General features: G+C 37.2%; 1 protein-coding gene across 1 annotated transcript; it reads left to right on the forward strand.

Annotated features, from left to right (window-relative positions):
- Nucleotides 1-829: 829 nt before the first annotated feature.
- On the forward strand, nucleotides 830-20,086 carry NME5 (NME/NM23 family member 5). Its single transcript, XM_058735591.1, has 6 exons — nucleotides 830-958; nucleotides 1,517-1,690; nucleotides 8,929-9,134; nucleotides 9,800-9,900; nucleotides 16,243-16,361; nucleotides 19,859-20,086. Exons 1-6 carry the CDS (start codon nucleotides 842-844, stop codon nucleotides 19,937-19,939), a joined length of 798 nt encoding a protein of 265 aa, XP_058591574.1. The 5' UTR covers nucleotides 830-841; the 3' UTR covers nucleotides 19,940-20,086.
- The last annotated feature ends 539 nt before the right edge of the window (nucleotides 20,087-20,625 follow it).

The raw sequence follows: 20,625 nt of genomic DNA on the forward strand, positions 1-20,625 counted from the left end.
AGAGGACATCCAGATGGCCCACAGGCACATGAAAAGATGCTCAACATCACTCCTCATCAGGGAAATACAAATCAAAACTACACTCAGATACCACCTCACGCCAGTCAGAGTGGCTAAAAAGAACAAATCAGGAGACTATAGATGCTGGCAAGGATGTGGAGAAACGGGAACCCTCTTGCACTGTTGGTGGGAATGCAAACTGGTGCAGCCGCTCTGGAAAGTGTGGAGGTTCCTCAAAAAATTAAAAATAGATCTACCCTATGACCCAGCAGTAGCACTGCTAGGAATTTACCCAAGGGATACAGGAGTGCTGATACATAGGGGCACTTGTACCCCAATGTTTATAGCAACACTTTCAACAATAGCCAAATTATGGGAAGAGTCTAAATGTCCATCAACTGATAAATGGATAAAGAAACTGTGGTTTATATACACAATGGAATACTACGTGGCAATGAGAAAGAATGAAATAGGGCCTTTTGTAGCAACGTGGATAGAACTGGAGAATGTTATGCTAAGTGAAATAAGTCCTACAGAGAAAGATACCATATGTTTTCACTCTTATGTGGTTCCTGAGAAACTTTTAACCGAAGACCATGGGGAAGGAAAAAAAAAAAAGGTTAGAGAGGGAGGGAGCCAAAACATAAGAGACTCTTAAAAACTGAGAACAAACTTAGGGTTGATGGGGGGTGGGAGGGAGGGGAAGATGGGTGATGGGTATTGAGGGCACCTGTTGGGATGAGCACTGGGTGTTGTATGGAAACCAATTTGACAATAAATTTCGTATTTAAAAAATACTAAAATTAAAAAAAAGAAAGAAAGAAACCAGCCAGAGCCTGTGATGCACTCTGCTGGATTGGCCCTCTGCTGGATTGGCCCTGTGCAGCCACCATCCCTGAACTGTGCTTCAGGTCTCCTAGCAACAAGCTACGGTGGCACTAGAGGAGCAGGCACTAGGGTGAGTGCATAGATGAGGTCCTTGCTCAGAATCTGCAGTACACTTTGGAAATGCACTGCAGTTTGGCGATCCTGGTTTCTACCCAGGCCAGACCTTACGTGTGGTCTTCCAGGAGGGGTGGGAACGAAGCGGCTTACCTGTCCCTAGAGTAGAGAGTTGCTGCAGAGTGGCCAACAGAGTTTTCACCTGCAAGCCTGAGAGTCTGAGCCAGGCCCAGGCCTTCAGACTGCCCCTTGCCTCTCCCCCTCAAGGAAAGCGCTTAGGAAAACCAAGGGCATGAATTAGACATAGAGGAGAAATGGTGTTTGTTTGTTTTAGTTTAGTTTAATCTCTATACCCTACCTGAGGCTCAAACCCACCACCCAGAAATCAAGAGTCTCATGCTCCTGGAACTGAACCAGCCAGGCTCCCTGCCACCTCATATCATATTATCAAGACACTGCTAATAGAAAAAGACTCCGCAGTTTCTAATTTTATAAGTTAATAAAATCAAGCGCCTAATAACTCTGTTCTTAGTCACAATTAAATTTGGGGTGGGGTTGATGCCTGTCATTGCAGTTGATTCCTGTGGAGAGTCTCCTAAATTTACATCGAAAAGGCAGAATGCAGATATCAATGCCCCCACCTCAGATATATGTAGAAAAAACTCTGGCTATTATCAAACCGGATATTGTTGACAAAGAGGAGGAGATACAAGATATTATTCTCAGATCTGGATTCACCATTGTTCAGGTAACTTCTGGGCATAATGATCTTGTTTTTTTCTTCTCTTTCCTTTTTTCTTTTTTAAATGTTTATATAAACATGTTAACCTGTTTAGTTGCTAGTATTTAGCTTTAAATTTAACATTTATTTTAAGTATAAAAGTTATATGTGTTTTAAAAAGATTTTCACACCTCAAAAGGATCTAAAATGAGAATTAAAATTCCTTTTTCCTCCACCTTCCTCTCCCACCCAAGTTTCAGTTTCCAGGGAAAGGCAACTACTTAAAGCTTTCTGTCCTTTCAGAATTTTTCAATGCATTTACAAACATTTCCCTCCATAAGATAGTACAGTTCTCTTCCCTTGACAAAGTTGCTTAGGTAGCATTCCATGTTATTACATCTGAATCTGTCATTCTTCCTAACTTCTGTGTAATACTCCCCTGTGTGAGTGAACCACACTTTATTTACTTGTTCCTCAATTGATGGACTGTTGGTATTTTCTTTTTCAATTATTACAGACATTTAAAGTGTTAAGCCTTACACTTATTCTGCAGTTGTTAGAGGTTTGAGAATGTATGTAAAAGGAGTGTTGTTAAAGATTATCATTAAGGGTGCCTGTGTGGCTCAGTCGATTAATGTCCAGCTCTTGATTTTGGCTCAGGTCATGATTTCACAGTTTGTGGGCTCAAGCCCTCCATTGGTCTCCATGTTGACAGTGTGGATCCCAAGATCCTCCCTCTCTCTGCACCTCCCCCACTCATGCTCTCTCTTCCTCTCTCTCTAAAAATAAATAAATAAACTTAAAAAAAAAGATTATCATCAAATATAATGGGATTTTTTTAAATATTTGTTTTTGAGAGAGGGAGACAGAGAATCACAAGCAGGCTCTGTACACAGCCTGGTGCAAGACTCCATCTCACCAGTGGTGAGATCATAACCTGAGCCAAAATCAAGAGCCAGACACTCAATCAATTCAGTTACCCAGGTGCCCCAGGATATTTTAAGTAATCCTTTCTGTACCATCCCTACTTAAAATTCCAGGATTTTTAAATTTTATTTTATTTCTACAGTGTCATATTGTCTGTTTTGTCAGTGTTTTATGAAAGAAAAAAGAAAATTTCAGTCCTCAGGAAAGATGAGGAATTTCAGATAAGCTTAGGAAGATACGTAGAGGTTCAGGGTAGGAATGGTACAAGAAAGTATAAGGAAAAAGTGCAGGAATGTATAATAAAATATTTAATATATTTAAAAGACTCAAGTTAAGAACTTTTTAATAAATGTTAGGAAAATTCAGTAACCGTTAAAAAAAAGTTGGATTCAAATATTATACTGTGTATACCAGGGTAAACTCCAAATGGACTTAAGATTTAAATATTTAAAAATTAAGCATAGGGTTGCCTGGGTGACTCAGTTAAGCATCTGACTTCAGCTCACATCGTGATCTCTTGCCTCGTGAGCTCTAGCCCTGAGTCAGGCTCTGTGCTGACAGCTAAGAGCCTGGAGCCTGCTTCAGATTCTATGTCTCCCTCTCTCTTTCTCTGCCCCTCCCCTACTCATGCTTTCTCTCTCTCAAAAATAAATAAAAACATTAAAAAAATAAAAATTAATATTAAACATATAAACTGTAGGAAAAAAGATGCTTAAGTTTCTTTTTGTTCTTGGAGTAGGACAGCCTTATTTTTTTTTTTTTTTTTTTTTTTTTACTGTGGTGTATTGTCTAGGAGCCATAAAAGAAAAGATTGATACAACTATAAACATAAGAAACTTCTACATAGCTAAGTAAACATTATAAACAAAGTCAAAAGCAAATAACAAACTTGGAAAAAAGATTTGCAATTCATGATAGGCAAAGGGCTAATCTCCTTAATACATAAAGAGTTCCTAGGAAAAGATAAACATTCAGTTGGAAATGGGCAGAAATGTTGGGGTGCCTGGGTGGCTCAGTCAGTTGAGTGTCTGACTTTGGCTCAAGTCATGATTGCACAGTTTGTGAGTTCAAGCCCTGCTTTAGGTGAGCTCAGGCTCCTCATCGGGCACTGTCAGTGTGCAGCCTGCATAGGATTCTCTCTCACTCTTTCTCTGCCCCTCACTAACTGGTGCTCTCTCTCTCTCAAAAATAAACTTTAAAAGAAAAAAGGATAGATCATGTGGATGATCACAGAAAAAGAAAAACAAATGCATCTTAAACATATGAAAAAATGACCAATCTCTAACAAGGAAAAAGCAAATGAAAACAGCCCTGAAATACCATCTGGCAAAAATATAAAAGTAAATGGCACAACCGCTATAGAAGGGAACCTTGCAGTTATCTATCAATATTACAGATGCATGTACCCTTTGACTCAGCACTTCTAATGCTGGGGATCCCTCCTGTGACCCATGTATTAATATGACATTATATGTATACAAGTTATTTTTTGTGGTATTGTTTATTTTCCAGCAAAAGATTAAAAATAACCTAGCATTAGAAAATTGGTTAAATAGGGGCATCTGGCTGGCTCAGTCTGTAAAGCATGCTACTCTTGATCTCAGGGTTGTGAGTTCGAATCCCAGTTGGATATACAGATTACTTAAAGTATTTAGAGGGTCATCTGGGTGGCTTAGTTGGTTACGTGTCTGACTTCCGCTCATGTCATGATCTCACGGTTCATGGGTTCAAGCCCTGCATCAGGCTCTGTGCTGACAACTTGGAGCCTGGAGCCTGCTTCAGATTCTGTGTCTCCCCTGCTCTCTGCCCCTCCCCCACTCATGCTCTCATTCTCTCTCTCTCTCTCTCTCAAAAAATAAATAAACATTAAAAATTTTTTTCAAAAATGGGAATGCAAGCTGGTGCGGCCACTCTGGAAAACAGTATGGAGTTTCCTCAAAAAACTAAAAATAGAACTACCCTACGACCCAGCAATTGCACTACTAGGCATTTATCCACAGGATACAGGTGTGCTGTTTCAAAGGGACACATGCTCCCCCTTGTTTATAACGCACTATCAACAATAGTCAAAGTGTGGAAAGAGCCCAAATGTCCATCGATAGATGAATGGATAAAGAAGATGCGGTATATCTATACACTGGAATATTACTCGGCAATCAAAAAGAGTGAAATCTTGCCATTTACACCTACGTGGATGGAACTGGAGGGTATAATGCTAAGTGAAATTAGAGAAAGACAAAAATCATATGACTTCACTCATATGAGGACTTTAAGAGATAAAACAAATGAACATAAGGGAAGGGAAACAAAAATAATATAAAAACAGGGAGGGGGACAAAACAGAAGAGACTCATAAATATGGAGAACAAACTGAGGGTTATGGGAGGAGTTGTGGGAGGGGGGATGGGCTAAATGGGTAAGGGGCACTAAGGAATCTACTCTTGAAATTGTTGTACTATATGCTAACTAATTTGGATGTAAATTTTAAAAAATGAAAAAAAAAAGTCTTTAGAAAAAGAATTGGTTAAGTAAACTCTGGTGAAACCACCAAATTGAATACAATGCAGCTAATTGTAAAATGAAAAAAGAGGAACCTGTTTGTGTCCTGCTATGGAAAAAATAAGATGCAGAGCAGTGTATAAAAATCTTGTGTGGTAGAAAGAGAAAAAGTAATATGTATTCATGTTTGCCAATATTTGCAAATGAAACACTAGGAGATTAAAAACGGTTACCCAGGGCAGTGCCTGGGTGATTCAGTCAGTTAAGCATCAGCTCAGAGCCTAGAACCTACTTCAGATTCTTTGTCACCCTCTATCTCTGTGCCTCCCCCACTCATACTCTGTCTCTGTTTCTCTCAAAAGTAAACAAAAAAAATTTTAGTAAAAATAATAAGTGAAAATTTAAGTATGAATTAAATTATGAATGAAAAATTAGTGTGAATGGTAATATTTAACACTTTCCCTAATCAGCAGTAAATTTCATAGCAAAGAAGGCCTTGGTATACTGTATGCTTTGTTTTGTTTGTTTTAATTGTGATAAGATATACACAACATAAAATTTACTATTTTCACCATTTTTAGGTGTACAGTTCAGTACCATTAAGTACATTCCCTTTGTTGTGCAGCCATCACCACTATCCATCTCCAGAATTTTTGTCAACTGAAACTGAGACTGCTTATTAATCACTCATTCTGTTTACCCCTCTTTTCAGCCTCTGGTAACCACTATTCTGTGTTTTTCTGTCCTCCGACTTTGACTTTTCTAGATGTGTCATGTAAGTAGAGTTGTATAGTATTTATTCTTTGTATTGTATGCTTTTAAAGCAGGCTTTATTGTAGTTGGGAGTCCATTGAACTTGAGGCTTTCTTGTCCCATCTAGGGAAAACCTTCTGAAAAATGATGTATCCTTTCAGTAGGTGGCAGTCTTTCTTCTTTTAGAAACTAATGGTTCCTTTTTTGATATCATTTAATACTACTTCTCTTTGTGAAAATATTTACCCTCACAACCCCAAGACCAAGAGTTGCATGTTTCACCGACCAAGCCAACCAGGTGCCCCGATGTAATTTTAAATCAACCAATATGATTACTGATTCAGTATTAATTTCACTTTATTTTTTGAGAAAGAGGGCACACAAGTTGGGGATGGACATAGGATCCGGAGTAGGCTCCATGCTGACAGCAGCAAGCTTAATGTGAGGCTTGAACTCACAAACCGTGAGATCATGACCTGAGCCAAAGTCGGACGTTTAACCGACTGAACCACCCAGGTGCCCCCCTCAATTTTAGTTTAAAAAAAGCTCTTGGAGTGCCTGGGTGGTTAAGTCAGTTAAGCTTCTGACTCTTGATTTTGGCTTAGGTTATGATCTCTCAGTTCCTGCGTTTGATCCCCACATGGAGCTCTGCCCTGAGTATGCAAAGCCTGGTTGGATTTCTCTCCTCTCTCCCTCTCTCTCTGCCCCTCCCCCACCTCTCTCACAAAATAAATAAACTTAAAAAAATAAAAGGAGCTCTTAATTTTTGTAAGTATGCTGCATTAGGTGGCACACCTGCAGAAGGTGGGTTCCCTTGGTTGTTAAGGGGTGTGTGAGAAGGGCTTACATTTTAACAGATCAAATTTTTATTTTTAACTCAACAGCAAACCCCCCATACCAATATGCATAAGAATCACAAATACTGACACATCTTTATTTTAAATAAAGAATCAAGGATTATATTAAATCAGGCGGTTTTATAATTTCTCGAGTTTCTTTTTCTTGACTATATGAATTTCAGTACGAGAACAGATCCAAGCACCTGTTTTGTGGTAGCTGATCCTTGGCTGGTGAGAATGTTAAGTTTGTCAGTAGAGCCTGTTTACAGCAATGCTGACCCACCTAGGTAAGCATCTTCCCATTTCTTGCTTTAGGCAGTTTGGCCAAGTTTCTGAAACCTGAGGATACATGATAGTATTAGAAGTTTTAAGAGATCACTTGGTAAATTTCACACTATACTCTTAGGAACATCTAACCAACTTTAGAAAGATAGCTCTCTGCCTTAAATATGGAGATTTGTAGCTTTGACCTAGTGATTTATTCACATTCTGATCATCTTTATTCTAGCCAGAAGTTTTCCTTAATGAGGGCTTTGAATCCCTCTTTTATATTTTGAGTCTTTTCCTTCATGATCCACCTTTAGTGGAACTGAGAAACAGTAGTATTGGATGATTTTTTTAAAGTTTATTTATTTATTTTTGAGAGAGAGAGAGAGAAAGAGAGAGAGCATGAGCAGGGGAGAGGCAGGGAGAAAGAGAGCATTCCAAGCAGGCTCCGTGCTGATGCAAGGCTTGAACTCCCAAACCATGAGATCATGACCTGAGCTGAAACTAAGAGTCGGATGCCCAACCCACTGAGCCACCCGTGTGCCCCGTTAGTGGATGATTTTTAAAAAGCATTCAAATAGCTGCTTTTAGAGAAGGATGATCTCCAGTCAGAAGAATGGCTGACTTCTATGATATTTTTACTGATTCATTCATATAGTCTCATTTGTGAAGAAAATAATGTTTATTTGCCCTCAACAATTTATATTCTTTCAAATTGAGACACTTAATACCAACTATTTTTTCTTAACATCACAGTCAATCTACATATTTATGGCAGAACCAGAATAAATACACAATTTTCACATTCAAGAGAAAAACTTGTTTATAGCGTCATTATACTGGGTGTTATTTCTAAGTTCCATAATGAGACCAGCTCCCTAAAATAATGTAGGAAAGTTTCACAATAAATAAGAAAATATCACACAAATAGGTAAAAGATGAATTTGGAATGTTCTAAAATCTAATTTTGTTGCTTCAATGTATACAAAGTATATATTAACAAAATATTGGTGATAGTAGTCTTTTTACTTTAAGGAGATAAGCTGAATTCATCATTAACAAACCATATATTGAAGGAGACTGCCAAATAGGAATAGTTTTTCTTAGGTTAAATAGCTCTTTTTTATTTAAGTATAATTAATATACAATGTTATATTAGTTTCAGGTGTACAACATACTGATTTGACAATTCTGTACATCCCTCAGAGCTTACCACAGTAAATGTGGTCACCATCTGTCACCATACCAGGTTATTACAATTTTACTGACTCTCTTCCCTATGCTGTACTTTTCATCTCTGTGATTTATTTTGTAACTAGAAGTTCCTACCTCTTAATTCCCTTCATCTCTTTTGCTCATCCCTCCCAACCCCCTGGCAACTACCAGTTTATTCTCTGTACTTAAGAGTCTGTTATTGTTTGTTTATTCATTTGTTTTATTGGATTCCACATGTAAGTGAAATCATGGTATCTGTCTTTCTCAAACTTGTTTCACTTAGCATAATACCCTTTAGGTCCATCCACGTTGTCATGAATGGCAAGATCTCATTCCTTTCAAGGCTGATTAATATTCCATTATATATATATATATATATATATATATATATATTTTTTTTTTTTTTTTTTTTTTTTAAGTGTATATACAATATATATGCAAACATACATACACATCCTTGATCCATATGACATCTTGATCTGGGTCATATGGTACTTTTATTTTTAATATTTTGATGGACCTCCATACTGTTTTCCAAGTGGTTTTGCCAGTTTACATTCATATCAACAGTGAGCAAGGGTTGGTTAAATAACTTATAGAATTTTATTTATAGCCTACATTTAACTTTCTTCCCTCTCCCTTTCTTCATAATACAAAAATCTCAAATTTGTAATGAGATTAGTATTAATTTCAAGTTACTAATGACAATGAGTTATTATTGAATTGTCATTTTAAATACTTTTGTTGACTTTGTTTTTCTTATAGAGAAGAAAACTACATCTCAGCCCTGAGCACTGTAGTAACTTTTATGTGGAACAGTATGGGAAAATGTTTTTCCCCAATTTGACAGCTTATATGAGTTCTGGACCACTTGTTGCCATGATATTAGCTAGACATAAAGCCATCTCTTACTGGAAAGAACTTTTGGGACCAAGTAATACCTTAGTAGCTAAGGAGACACACCCAGACAGGTAACTTTCCTAGGGGGAAAAAAGGAATCCAACAAAAACAAAAACAACAACAACAAAAAACTGATTTCATTATAATAGAAGTGTCTTTGCATTTGAAAGTTTTCCTAAATCAACTTTTTGGTATTTTGGTTGGGGTAGGGGGGTCAGTTTTACACTGTAGCTATTTAAATGTCTGTGTTAACACTAAATGCCACAAAAGGCCTCAGGGAATGTTTGATTTATGGTTGATTAGCCTCATTCTTCTCTCATCCTTGAATCAAACCGCCACTGAAGTGGCCAATTTTTCATAGGAAAATTGGCATGGCTTTTTAAAATAATATTGGTAATAAAGGGCCATAAAACCAGATTTTCAGCATTATCATTAAAGTTTGGGAACTTGAGGACATTGAATTCTTGCACTTTTGAATATGCATTGCCTTTTCACTTCTCACAAAACACCACCTCTTAACCCAGAGAACTCCTATTTTCCCAGTGTATCTCTCCTGCAGATTTAAATATATTTGACCCTCATCTAGATAGATTTAGGCTTAAAATCAAAATAGATTAAAACTTACATATATGTGAGAAGTGGCAATGCTTCTGTAAATTTCTTGAGCAGAATGCATATGTAAAGAGTAAGGAAAGGATATCACATTGGATGGTTATCATCTCTAACTTGCTTTTAGTCTAAGGGCAATTTATGGCACAGATGACCTAAGGAATGCACTTCATGGGAGTAATGACTTTGCTGCAGCAGAAAGAGAAATTCGATTCATGTTTCCTGAAGGTGAGTTATCGATGAGTATTGCATGTTCCTATTGTTTGCTTTTTCTTTTATTTGGGTGATATAGCTGGAAAGAAAAATAGCAGGGGTTTTCTCCAATATATTTTGTCATATTTTCAAGTTATAGTTACTTAAAAATCTGAAGCCAAAAATGGAAAAGTCACTATTTCCCTCATAACTAAATTGTGCCCTCTAGGGAATCTTTTGAGAAGGGTTTGCTTTTTTTATCTTTTCTCTTAGACTAGCCCTATTTAGGGTTTTTCTTCTCCTTTGTTGCAATTCCGTAAGTTATCCCTAATGAGTCAGTAAAGTTTGTTACACATGAAAAAAAGAATCTCCCTTGGAAATTAGGATAGATGTAACGTTTTCTCTACTGGTTGCCTAATGAATACTCGTGCAGTTGTGAAATTAATAGTTCTCAGGCTCATTTTTTTTTTTTTCCATCCTGTTATGGACGTTGTAAACCTTTTAGAAATGGGCATAATAAAGAACAGCATTGAGGTTTTTAGTTTATTTCAGTAATATTTTTAGATCAGGAAGAAAATTTGGTGATTTCTGTTGTACAGAAAAAATGTAGGGGCACCTGCGTGGCTCCATTGGTTGAGCATTCAAGTATTGATATTGGCACAGGTCATGACTCATGGTTGCTGAGATGGAGCCCCATCTGTCAGTGCAGAGTCTGCTTGGGATTCTTTTTCTCTCTCCCTCTCTGTCTCTCTGCCTGTCCCCTGCTCATGCGTGCCCTCTCTCTCTCTCTCTCTCTCTCTCTCTCTCTCTCAAAATAAATAAACATCTTTTTTTTAATGTAAAGCATTTGAGGGCCTGAGTAACTCAGTCAATTGAGCATCCCACTTCAGGTCAGGTCATGATCTCACGGTTGGTGTCTTCGAGCCCCTGGCCCCTGCATTGGGCTCTCTGCTGTCAGTGAAGAGCCCACTTCAGATCCTCTGTTTCCCATTCTCTCTGACCCTCCCCTGCTTGTGTGAGCTCTCTCTTTCTCAAAAATAAATAAACATTTAAAAAACTTACAGCATTGAGAAGCATAGAATATTTTTTGGCCTATTTTTTTTTTTTTAAGTCATTTAGACTTATTCCTCAGTATTTTCTATGGAGGATTTATTCAAAGAAAACTGAAAACTCTCTTGGAACTTTAAAAGTCTTGATTCTTAAACAAAACCTGGTGTGTTTTTTTGTTTGTTTTGTTTTGTTTTACTTTTTTATTTTTAAGCAATCTCTACGCCCAATATGGGGCCCAACTGAGCCAGCCAGACACCCCACAACACCTGTTTATAGATATTTGTACCCAAAAGGATTTGTATATATTTTACTCTTACTAATTTCTGTCACATAACCTTTCCATTAGGGTATCTTTTTGAAATTGTTTATTGTAGAAAACTCCAAACATAACCAACAGTAGACAGAATAGTATAATAAACCCTTAATGAAACTATCACCCGATTTAAATAATTTTGGTCAGTCTTATTTCATCTATAACCTCTGCTTCTACTTCTCAATCTTCTATATTGTTTTGAATTATATCTCAAACATGAAATGTCTTTTTTTCAAATTTTTAAAAATGTTTATTTATTTTTGAGAAGAGAGACAGAGACACAGAGTAAGAGCAATCAGGGGAGAGGCAGAGAGAAAGGGAGACAAAGAATCTGAAACAGGCTCCAGGCTCTGAGCTGTCAGCACAGAGCCCAATATGGGTCTCGATTTCAAGAACCGCGAGATCATGACCTGAGCTGAAGTCAGACACTGAACTGACTGAGCCACCCACACCCCGCCCCCCTTTATTTTTTTAAGTAGGTTTCATGTCCAATGTGGGGCTTAAACTCACGACCCTGAGATCAAGAGTCACATGTTCTGATGATTGAGCCAACTGGTGCCCCCATGAAATGTCTTTTTAATGTGATAGTACTTAGATTTAGTCTAGGTACTAACGAATTAGAATTTTCTTCTGGCTCCAGACATCTAACCTCTCTGTGAGTCTTTCTTTTCTCATCAGTCAAATGCAAATAGATTAGTACCTTCCTACCTAATAGGGATATTGTTAGGGTTAAATGTATACATATATATAAAATTCTTATAATGTCTTGTGCATCTGTGCTCAAATATTAACTCCTATTATTGTTTTGTTTTTTCTAGTCCTTTTTTTGAAAGCTCTTCTTACTCATAGGATTATATTCCTCAATTGTTATTTTAGATTGCTTTTGATTTTACCATTAATTAGGCCTCTAGACATGAGTTTACGAGATAAAGTCAGACATTTGAGAAGCAGCTGTTGCGGGATAAATATAAAGATTAATTACCTACCATGTTGCAGATCTTTTGCTGTGAGAATGTGAAGCTCTCTGGAGTAAATTCTCAATTAGGGATATGAGCTCCCTCTTGCTTACCAGTCACTCAAGAACTATGTGCAGGGGGATGCCTAGGTGACTCAGTCAGTTAAGCACCTGGCTCTTGGTTTGGGCTCAGGTCGTGATATTGTGGTTTGTGGGTTTGGGTCTCACATTGGGCTCTGCACCACAGTGTGGAGCCTGCTTGGGGTTCTCTCTCTCTCCCTCTCTTTCTGCTCCTCCCCTGCTTACATGCTCTCTCAAGATAAATAAAATAAACATTAAAAAAAATGAAAAGAACTATGTGCAAAACTCAGTATGATGAGTCACTCAAGCAAGTTATAAAGATATTCAAAGACATGTTCCTAACCTTTGAAAAATATAGTTTGCTTCCCTTTGATTTGAGACGGCTAACTCAAAGTTTTGTTACATTCCATTGCTTCAACAAATTTATTGTATTACCTACTATGTGCCAGAAATACAAAGATGAATATGTCCCTGCTCTCAAAATGATCACATATTAAAAATCTATAAAAATAAATATGCAATGCAGTGTATAAACTATAAATATTATTAGAAAGCTTCAAAAAGTTCAATGATGGTTCATCTCTGTAAGAAACATGAAAAGATTCTTTATTTTCACATTAATCCATCCGGCCCTAGTTGCTAGAGAGAAATAATAAATGGTCAGCAAAAATAGATGAGGTAGGAACAATCCAAAACTAAAGTTAAGGAAATAATTTCATTCACAATAGCATCAAAAATAATAAAATACTATTTCACTCATAGGTGGGATTTACAAAACAAAATGAACAAAGAAAAAAAGAGACCAAAAAAATTAGACTCTTAAAAATAGAGAACAACACCAAAAAAAAAAAAAGAAGAAACTGATGGTTACCAGAGGGTAGCTGGGTGGGGTGTTGGGTGAAATAGGTGGTGGGGATTAAGAGTACACTTCTTTTGATGAACACTGAATAGTATATAGAATTGTTGAATCACTATATTGTACACCTGAAACTAATATAATACACTGTATATTAATTATACTGGAATTAAATAAATAATAAAATACTTAGGAATAAGCTTAACAAAAGAAGTACAATTCTTGTACAATGAAAAGCACAAAACATTACTGAAAGAAATCAAAGACTATCTAAGATGAATAGACCTCACACGTTGATGTATCAGAAGAGTCAATGTTGTCAAGATGGCATTTGTCTCCAAATTGATCAATTAATGCAATCCCTGTCAAAATCCATGCATTCTTTTATGTAGAAGTTGATAAGCTGACTTTAAAATGTATATGTAATTGTGGGCACCTGGGTGGCTCAGTCGGTTGAGTGACTTTGGCTCAGGTCATGATCTCATGATTCACGGGTTCGAGCCCCATGTCGGGCTCTGTGCTGACAGCTCAGAGCCTGGAGCCTGCTTTGGATTCTGTGTCCCCCTCTCTCTCTGCCCCTCCCCCACTCATGCTCTCTCTCTGTCTCAGAAATAAATAAACATTAAAAAATGTATATGTAATTGCAAAAGATCTAGACAAGCTAAAACAATTTTCAAAAAGAACAAAGTTTGATAACTTCCACTAACCTGATTTCAAAACTTACTATGAGGGTGGCTCAGTCAAATTAGGTGTTGGACTCTTGATTTTGGCTCAGGTCTTGATCTCACAGTTCAGGGGTTCCAACTCCACATTGGGCTCTGCATTGTCAGTGCAGAAATTTTTGGGATTCACTCTCCCCCTCTCTCTGCCTGTCCCCTGTTCTCTCTCTCTCTCTCTCAAAATAAATAAATAAACTTAAAAAAAACACAAAACTTACTATGAGACCACAGTAACTAAGGCAGTATTGTATGAGTCATATTAATCAATGAAACAGAATTAAGAATCTAGGAATAAATACTTACATAAATACGTTTATGGTCGATTGACTTTCAACAAAAGTGCCTAGACAATTTGACGGGGAAAAGATAGTCTTTTTCAACAAATGATGATAAGATAACTGAATATCCTCATGCCAAAAAAGAGAAAGAACTCAGATCCTCTTTTCTTACCAATTAGAAAACTTAACAACAATGGATCATAGACCTAAGCATAAGGGCTAAAAATATCTAGAAGAAAACATGGAAAATCTTCATGACCTTGAGTTGGACAAAGGATTTTTGCGTATGACCTCAAAACATGATCCATAAAAGACAATACTGATAAATTAGACTACATCAAAATTAAAAGCTTTTATGTTTCAAAAGCCATCATTAAAAGTATTGGAAAGATTAGCCACAGAGTGTGATAAGAAATATTTGCAAATCTTATGAAATAAAAGACTTGTATCTAGAATTTATGAAGAACTCTTACAATTCAGTAAAAAGAAGGCAGGCAATTAAAAATCAGGCAGAGGCACCTGACTGGCTTAGTCAGTAGAGCATGTGACTCTTGACCTCAGCATTGTGAGTTCAAGCCCCACATTGGGTGTGGAGAGTACTTAAAAATAAAACCTTTCAGGGGCGCCTGGGTGGCTCAGGCAGTTGAGCATCCAACTATTGATTTCAGCTCAGGGTCATGAGGTCCAGCCCCACATCAGGCTCTGTGCTGAACCTGGAGCCTGCTTGAGGTTCTCTCTTTCCCACTGCTCCACTCCCCTAAATGTGCATGCTCTTGCTCTCTCTAAAATAAATAAACAAATAAATAATAAAACCTTAAAAATTTAAAAAAAACGCGTAAAAGATTTGAATAAACATTTCACAAAAGATATATGAGTGGCTGATAAGCACATGAAAAAGTGTTAAAACATAATTAATCACTGGGGAGGGGGACCTGGGTGGCTCATTCACTCCAGCTCTTGATTTTGGCTCTGGTCATAATCTCATAATCTCACGGTGTGTGAGTTCAAGCCCCATGTCAGACTCTACACTGACAGTGAGGAGTCTGCTTGGGATTCTCTGTCTCCCTCTCTCTCTGCCTCTCCCCTATGCACACACATATGCTCTTGTAACCTCCCACCCCACTTCAAAAATAAACTTAAATATTTATGTAACTAAAAATTATTACAACAATCAGTACAAAAAAGAGTGCTATAATGAGACTAATAGGAAAGGAACTTTTTATTCCAATCCTTTGTGATGTTTTCTAGCTTTACCTGCCATCCTGGCAAAGGACTCTCCTGTTGTTAGTTGTATCTCTCATTGAGATTGAGCCCATATACTAGTCACACAGAAATCTGTCTTCCCACCCTCTTTTTCCTTGGGCCAGTAACGATTTAGATCTGAACATGTGAGACCAGTAGCTTTGCATCCCCATCTTTATTGAAAGTTGCACATTAATGGAGGTCATCCTCAAAAGACTTAAGACTGTAAACTACATTCTTCCTTGTATAAATATATTCTTTGGTACTACGAGTCTGATTGACCTACATAGTGTTCAAACAAAGCTAAAAAGACTAAAACTTTCCTATATGTTATATAATTTATTTAAAAACTTGAAAAATAAGCAGGAATGTTAATATATATTACATAGACACAAATAGATTTTATGTGTATATTCAGTAGTCTATAAAAGAACAAGAAATACATGTACAACGTTATATCTATACCACTTAAAGTGCCTGCCATTTTCTTGGCAGCAATTAATTGTTGGAATTAATTAATCTCCTAGATTTTACATGATATTCATATTTTCCTTTTTCATGACATTGTCCGTTGTGATATTTACTATAAAAAATATGGAAATGAAAATGCAGGCAAGGATATAGTAGAAAACATAATCAGAACTTTATACATGATCACTGCTAGCATTTTGATATGTTTCTTGCCTGTCTTATATAGTCTTATTATTTCTCTGTGTGTGCTTGTGTGTTTTTGAACAAACTATGTATGCTATATTCTAGTTTTGTTTCCTTTTTTTAAAAAAAACTTTGTAAGTATCATGCCACTAAAATTTCTTCTTTTGTAATGATTATATAATATTTCATCATTTGTATTAATTTTAATGGGAATACATTTGTGTTTACAGTGATTATTGAGCCTATTCCAGTTGGACAAGCTGCTAAGGACTATTTAAATTTATATGTAACACCAACTCTGCTTAAAGGACTCACAGCCCTTTGTAAGGAGAAACCAGCAGATCCTTTTGTAAGAAATTGTCTATAGTTTTCATATTTTAAACATTAAATTTTTTGAAACAGTGAATGAGCATTTTAAGAACTATCTCTTATACATTTTAGATACTCCCTTATGTATAACTTTGGATTACTTATTCTCTTACTGTGTTTTACTTCTTAAAAAATATTGTTTTTAGGGGCGCCTAGGTGGCTCAGTCGGTTATGCATCCGACTTCTGCTCAGGTCATGATCTCTCAGTTCATGGGTTCAAGCCCTGCATCAGGCTCTCTGCTGACGGCTGGGAACCTGTCGCCTGCTTTGGATCCTGTGTCTCCCTCTTTCTCTGCTCCTCCCCCACTCTTGCTTGCACTCTCTCTCTCTCTCAAAAAATAAATAAATAAACATTAAAAAATTTAAAGAATAAATAAACATTAAAAAATTTAAAAAATGGGGCACCTGGGTGGCTCAGTCGGTTGAGCAACTGACTTCAGCTCAGGTCATGATCTCACGGTTTGTGAGTTCGAGCCCCGCATTGGGCTCTGTGCTGACAGCTCAGAGCCTGGAGCCTGCTTCTGATTCTGTGTCTCCCTCTCTCTCTGCTGCTCCCCCACTCATGCTCTGCCTCTCTGTATCTCAGAAATAAATAAACATTAAAAAAATAATACAAAAATTTTTTAAAAATTGTTCCAACAAAACAAAGAAAAAACATTGTTTCTAAATACATTTTCAATACTGCATCCTTTAATTGCAGAGCATTGTTTTTGTGTATGATTTATATAATCAAATGATAAAATTAGATATATATTTAAATACATTCAAAATTATTTTTTAAATTATTTTTTAAAAAGTAGGCTTCATGCCCAGCAGGGAGCCCAACGCGGGACTTGAACTCATGACCCTGAGATTGATACCTGAGCTGAGATCAAGAGTCCCATGCTTAACCAACTGAGCCACCCAAATGTCTCTCAACATTTTTATTTTTAATGATATCTAACTTTTTTTCATAGAAAACTTGTTTTTAATGTTTATTTATTTATTTTGAAAGAGAGACAGAGCTAGTGGGGGGAAGTAGAGAGGGAGAGAGAATCCCAAGCAGGCTCTGTGCTGTCAGCATTGAGCCTGACCCAGGGCTTGATCAAACCCATAAATTTTAAGATCATAACCTGAGCTGAAACTAAGAGTCAGACCAACTGAGCCACCCAGGCACCCTTAGAAAATTTATATTTGTTCACATCCCTAGATACTTCATTGCTGCTCAGTCAGGTGAAAGAACGGTTGGATAGGAGGAACTAGGGTGCTTGTCAAGGGCCAAATGTCTTCCTGGTTCCTTCTTTACAGGTATTCTCACTCATTTGAAGACTCAGAGATAATGAGGAAAGATTATTTTATTGTGTTTATTTATTTTTTTTAATTTTTTTTAATGTTTATTTTATTTTTGAGACAGAGACAGAGCATGAGCAGGGAAGGGGCAGAGAGAAAGGGAGACACAGGATGTGAAGCAGGCTCCAGGCTCTGAGCTGTCAGCACAGAGCCCGACGCGGGGCTTGAACTCACAGACTGTAAGATCATGACCTGAGCCGAAGTCGGACGCTTAACTGACTGAGCCACCCAGGCACCCCTGTGTTTATTTTTTTAAAGTAAGCTCTGTGCCCAACGTGGAGCTTGAACTCACAACCCCAAGATCAAGAGTGGCATGATCTTACCACTGAGCCCTCCAGGCAACTCAGGAAAGGTTATTTAAAAAATATTTTGGGGGGCACCTGGGTGCCTCAGTCCATTGGGAGTCTGACTTCAGCTTAGGTCATGATCTCACAGCTTGTGAGTTCGAGTCCCGCGTCGGGCTCTGTGCTGACAACTCAGAGCCTGGAGCCTGCTTCAGATTCTGTGTCTCCCTCTCTCTCTGCCCCTCCCCTGCTCATGCTCTGTCTCTCTGTGTCTCAAAAATAAATAAAAACATTTTTAAAAATTAAAAAAAATTTTTTAATGTATATTTTATTTTTGAGAGTGAGAGACAGAGTATGAGTCGGGGAGGGACAGAGGGAGACAGAGACAGAATCCAAAGCAGGCTCCTGGTTCTGTGTTGACACGGGGCTCAAACTCATGGAGTGCAAGATCATGACCTGAGCCAAAGTCAGACACTTAACTGACTGAGCCACCCAGGTGCCCCTGGGAAGGTTATTTCAATACCAGCCCTGATAAAATAGTTATCTCTAGCCTCTGTTACCATTCTCAAAGGGAATCCCCTTTGGAAGACAAAGATTTAATTTCTCCTACTAATTTTGCCACTTTTACCAAAAACAAACGATATTTCTTTTTTTATTATATTTTATTTACTTATTTTAAGTAATCTCTACATCCAACGTAGGGCTTGAACTTACGACCCTTGAGATCAAGAGTCACACACTCTATCGCCAGCCAGATGCCCCTAGGCAGGACTTTTTACTTTTTTTAAATGTTTACTTATTTTAAGAGAGAGAGTGTATGCACATGTGCACAGGAGAGGGGCAGAGAAAGAAGGACAGAGAGAATCCCAAGCAGGATTCGTGCTGGCAGCGCAGAGCCTGATGGGGGTCTATCCCATGAACTGTGAGATCATGACCTGAGCCAAAATTAAGAGTCCAACACTCAAACCACCTGAGCCACCTAGGCACCCCTAGGTTATTTCTTTAATAATTCCTTTTCATTGTGACAATAACATCTGTTTATTTAGTAAGAAACCTGAAACTACTGAACAATGTAAAGAAAAGAAAAAGATACCTCTGGTTCCATTTACTAAACATGGTCTTTGAAGTCATCTTGTCTGGATTCAATAATGACCAAATTCATTTATTAGTTGTAGTAACTTTCTTGTGGATTCTTTGGGATTTTCTATATATAGGATTATGTCATCTGTAAAAGGAAATAGTTTTACTTCTTTGCCAGTTTGGATCTCTACTTGATAATCTTGCATAATATAAAACTTAGTGTTTTAATTTTTTAATAGTCATTTTCTCATTCTTAGAGTGATTTTGAAAGCTAGGTTTTAAATTGATATAGTACTAGGTTTTAAATTGATAGAGGCACCTGGGTGCCTCATTGGCTTAAGCATCTGGCTCTTGGTTTCAGCTCAGGTCATGATCTCACGGTTCATGAGTTTCAGCCCTATGTAGGGCTCTGTGCTGACAGTGCAGAGCCTGCTTGGGATTCTCTCTCTCCCTCTCTCTCTGCCCCTTTCCCCATTCACATGTGCACATGGTTATTCTCTCTCTCTCTCAAAATAAATAAATAAACTTCGCAAAAGAGCATCTGACTCTTGATCTCTGCTCAGGTCTTGATCTCATGGTTGTGAGTTGGAACCCCATGTTGGACTCTGCGCTGGGCGTGAAGCCTACTTAACAACAAATAAATTGCTATAGTACATATTTATACTATTTGTAGTGTATGTTTATATAGTATATTTATACTATTCGTAGTATTTGTTATTTATAGTATTTATAATTAAATGTTTAAGATTTAATTAACTTAAGAGTTTTTTTCTTTTTTCCATAGATTTGGCTAGCTGATTGGCTGCTGAAAAATAATCCCAACAAACCAAAGCTTTGTCACAATCCAACTGCAGAAGAACTTTAGTAAAATAAAGTTCCTCAAAGGACAAATCACTATCTTAATGTAAAAGACACGCTTCTACTATAAAAGAAACAAACCTTCCTAAGGGTTTAAGTAACTGCATGTGAAATAAATTGTCTTTATAAGTTTTAAAAGAATGTGTTTTGTGCATAAGATAACATTATCTAAGGTAAAATACAGGTTTAGGGTATGGTTTTTGTTTTCTAATAGGAAAATTGATTTTATCTAGAAGTATTTGGAATGTTAATGAAACAATTCTAAGTGTTTTGCAATTGCAGACTGGTACTCTGTTAAGAGAACAATTAATTCATCTAAGATGCATTAGAGGGGCACTGGGGTGGCTCATTCGGTAAGCAACCAGCTCTTGATTTCCGCTCAGTTTGGTCTCGCAGTCTGTGAGTTCAAGCCCCAAGCTAGACTCTGCACTGGCTGCATGGAGATTCTCTCTCTTTCTGTGTACCTCCCTCAAAAATAAATAAATAAATACACATTAAAAAAAATAAGATGGATTAGAAACAACTGAAGATGAAAAGACTCTCATCCCCATGTATAACTACTTCATGTTGTGTGCCAAAAAGAACCTCTCTTAAATTTCCATGCTACTTTACATTCCCACACTATACTCAGCAAAGGTAGTGGCTGCTGAAAATGCCACTTGGACAAGACTAGGTAAAGATACTTTTGATAGT

The sequence above is a fragment of the Neofelis nebulosa genome, chromosome 1, assembly GCF_028018385.1.
Source record: "Neofelis nebulosa isolate mNeoNeb1 chromosome 1, mNeoNeb1.pri, whole genome shotgun sequence".
NCBI lineage: Eukaryota > Metazoa > Chordata > Mammalia > Carnivora > Felidae > Neofelis > Neofelis nebulosa.